General features: G+C 43.7%; 1 protein-coding gene across 1 annotated transcript in view; it reads left to right on the top strand.

Moving 5' to 3' along the window:
* Window positions 1–3,826, top strand: part of OXTR (oxytocin receptor) — a 15,535-nt gene extending 11,709 nt beyond the window's left edge. Inside the window, exon 3 of the mRNA XM_019504689.1 lies at window positions 2,405–3,826. Within this exon, the coding sequence (XP_019360234.1) occupies window positions 2,405–2,652 (248 nt within the window). The 3' untranslated portion in view covers window positions 2,653–3,826. The remainder of the gene's footprint in view (window positions 1–2,404) is intronic.

Genomic DNA, 3,826 nt, shown 5'->3' on the forward strand with positions numbered 1-3,826 from the left:
TGAGGTATCAGATGAAGGTGCTCCACTTTAGAGCACCTTAGGGATCTTGTGTTTCCTAGGGTTTATTTTTTGTACAATTGGAGCTGGGCTGATGCAGCCCAGCCCTGCCCCCGGGGCTGTCATCAGGGAGGGAGGGAGGGACAAGCCAGCAGCAGTAAGCTTATCCTTTCATGAGCTGCTGGCTTGCCCAGCCTGAGGTGCAGGGGGTAGGTGGTGGATTGGAGCCTCCTGCCTCACTCCCTCCTCTAGCCCCCATGGTTGGGGTACTGGGGAGAGCTGGGCCAGGCCCATGAGGCAAGGGGGCTTTGATCTACCCCCTGCCCCCTCCAGCTCAGGCCAGGCAAGCCAGCAACTCATGAAAGGAGTAGCTCACTGCTGCTGGCTTGCCCCTCCTTCCTCCTTTTCTACCCCTGATGACAGCCCCAGAGCTGGGGGTGGCAGGGCTGGTGAGAGGGGTGGATCCTTGGTTTGCTAGGCAGGCTTGATACCCTCTCCCCACCCCCATCCAACAGGGGAGTTAGATTGGGGGGGAGGTCTGTTAGGTTGGGAGGGGGCACTTTAACTGATGGCACTTTATGTAAAGCGCCATGAGTTAGAGCAGGGGCCTGAATGTCTGTCAGTGCCCTTTGTGAACTCTTTCCCTTGTTCCTCTAACCCTGCTCTCCCTATTTTGACCATCGCTGCTGTTGGTGAAGTTCTCACAGCGCTAGGCCTCATACCTTGCATTTCTATCTAGGCTAAACTAGCCATGCACAGTTGCCTCTGGAATATATCGAAGTCAGGATGCAAGTGCTTATGTAGCCATGTGGCTGGATGCCAGGTAGCTGTTACTTGAGGAATTTGATGTGTACTTGCTAGGGGTTGTGAGTAGATATGCAGTCAGTATAACTGAAGGTAGAAGCGACTGGAGTAGGTTCGACCTAGTTCATAACTGTGTAAATGGAACGCTGTGTTATTAAAGGGTAAAAGCAACTGCCTCAATGTGATTCCTATAAGCTAGGACTAAATCTTTTCTTTTTTTAAAATTTCTATTTCTGGGGGTTGGCTTGGTATTTCCTTTGTAAAATATAGCTTCTCCTTGCCCCCTGCCTTGTTGCTGGGGTAAGCACAGAAGACAAGCTGTGAATAAGAAACCTTCTTTATTAGACCGTTCCATTTTCAGCCTCTGGGCCAGTGGATAGATTTAACTCCCATGTACTTTGTCTTTTTGGGCTTAATGAACCTTATCTAAGGACTCCCAATCACTTCAGAAGGCTTTGGACCAGACCCCATGAGTGTGAAATGACTTCAGTCATTGTAGGAGATGTTGCTGTCTGCCCATGTAGGCCTGGATGCCCTTTGCATCCATAATACTGACTTCTGAATGTTTGGAATGTGCTAGGGCTCCTGAAATACCAGTAATGACTTGATTATCTTTATCATTCACACATGAAAAATGTCTCTCACAAATTGTACTTCTGGAGTTGCAGATTTAACTCCCCTTATGTTTTCAGTGCACAGACCTCAGCTGCAAAGAGAATAGCCAATTATTCTGGGCGCTTTGGAAACAAAAAATCATTTGGATGCATTTGCTTTTGGTACATTGCCACCTGCTTCCACTTTCTACTCCCTTGAATTAACTGTACATTGAAGAATCATGATCACACAATCAGACTTTTTTACACAAATTGAAATAACCATAATTTTCAAAGGTAAAGCTTTGCATGACACTCTTCCTATTTTAATGGAGAATCGCTCTAATCAGGTTACCAGAGTGTGAACATACCTATGTGAAAGCCTGGAGAAGTGCAATCTCATTCTCTTCAGACTATAGACTGAGTAAATAAAATGACCAGAGATGTCTAAACTGCCTGATGTGGGAATAGGTAGCGTCTTTCTTGTGTTTCCATCTTTCTCCCTACCTTCTTGATATCACAACATCTAGAGAGCTTATTCCTTCCTCCCCAGCCAGATAACAGCAGATGGTCAGAGTGGATCTGAGTTCTGGTGTTTTGGCTGTCCAGTGAAATATATCCAGCGTTGCAAAAAATAATTTGGGGTTGAAGAAAACTTAAAAATATATATAACTTAAAACACTGACTTCTTTTTATTCCTCATGTTTTTCATCATTTGTTCACCAAACTCAGCAGCGGAGTATTTTTGCTTAAAAGGGACACTGCTTTTTCTTAGCTGGAATATGGATGGGTTCATTGGCATATAGTCATGATATTAAGTCAGGGGGGCCAGGCCCACAGATTTGTGATTTGGGGTGGTCAAGCTTGGAGGTTGGAGTGGACTCCAGGGATCAGGGTCTCCAAAAGCCATCATTACTTCCTGTCAGATATGCCCAGCTTTTCCTGCCTTTGTCTGGAGTTTCCCTGAGTGGCACTTTAATATTTCTTTTGTGTTTTCATCTGTTTTGCAGCTTCCCCATTTATCATTGCCATGCTCCTAGCAAGTTTAAACAGCTGTTGCAATCCCTGGATCTACATGCTTTACACAGGCCATCTCTTCCATGACCTTATGCAACGGTTCCTCTGCTGTTCTACCCGCTACTTAAAATCCCGGCAAGGCTGTGACCTTAGCGTCAGCAAGAAAAGCAACTCCTCCTCGTTTGTCCTGAGTCGTAAGAGCTCCAGTCAGAGGAGCTTCACTCAACCTTCTATGGCATAAAGACTCTTCCAGGACAATTTGGACTTCAATACCACTTTGCTCTGTCTTCAGCATCTATTTGTACAAAGGCTGATTCAGAACGTATGGCGGTTTTTATGTGTGTACATATATGTATGTGTGTGCGTGCGATTGTATGCGTGTGTTGAATTTGTTATTTATCTGAGGCAGGAAGAAGAAAAGAACTTCCGTAGTCAAAAGCCTGGTATGGAATAGATACTTTAATGGGGTTCAATTCAGTGGACAAGATCCTGAAGCCTTTAGTTATTGAAATCAATGGGGTTCTTACATAATGACTAGGTATCAACTGCAACATCTTACTTACCTGAATAGGTTTATTGAAGTTGATGAATCAAAGTTATGACTCCCGAGTTTAAGGGGACATCACTGAGTTGCAACAGAGCTGATCTACAAAAAGTGAGTTCTCTCTGGACTATTCCTACTCAGGTGAGTATTGCTCATTGATTTCAGCGTGAGCATTGGTGTGGGTACACGAACAAGTTATCCTGAAGTAAGTTCGAACGTGGACATCCAGCATATCAGCTACTTGGCAGCAATGAACTATGTGCACAGTCTTATTCTGTGGTTAATGCAGATGTAGTTTGCCTCACATTCATTGAGGGGAAAGCTGTTTTGCAGGTACTATGAGATATCTTGTTAACATGCCTTCTGTGTGTATAAGGCCTTGCAGGATCCTGACTTAGGTCCTTGTATAAAAATAATACCCACCGACATCAAGAGAGTATTGGCTCAGTGAAGATATAGGGGTCTGATTCTGCAGCAACTTATGTACATGCTTAACTTGAAGATTCTCAGTTGGCCCCATTCACTTCAGTGGGACTATGCATGTGGTTCAACTTAAGCATGTGCATAAGTGATGATGGGATCACGTGTTTGTTCAATAATACGTGTACTAATTATGTTCAAAAGCTTTCTCTAAGATGGTGAAATCTGGTGTCCATCAGACTCAATGGCAAAACTCCCATGGGTCTTCCTGGGTCCAGGATTTTATTCTTCGGTTATTGTATATATTATTACATCGCTATGAACATTTTTTCCTGTAAGGCACAAGATTCATGCTTTTGGCATGAATTTTTAAAAGTATTTTCTTGTAAATGAAATTGTATTAATTCAGCTTCAAGAAAAGCGCAAGCGCTGTAAAAAAAAAAAAAAAAAA

This window comes from Gavialis gangeticus, unplaced genomic scaffold (assembly GCF_001723915.1).
Source record: "Gavialis gangeticus isolate Ggan-Ray unplaced genomic scaffold, GavGan_comp1, whole genome shotgun sequence".
Classification (NCBI taxonomy): domain Eukaryota; kingdom Metazoa; phylum Chordata; order Crocodylia; family Gavialidae; genus Gavialis; species Gavialis gangeticus.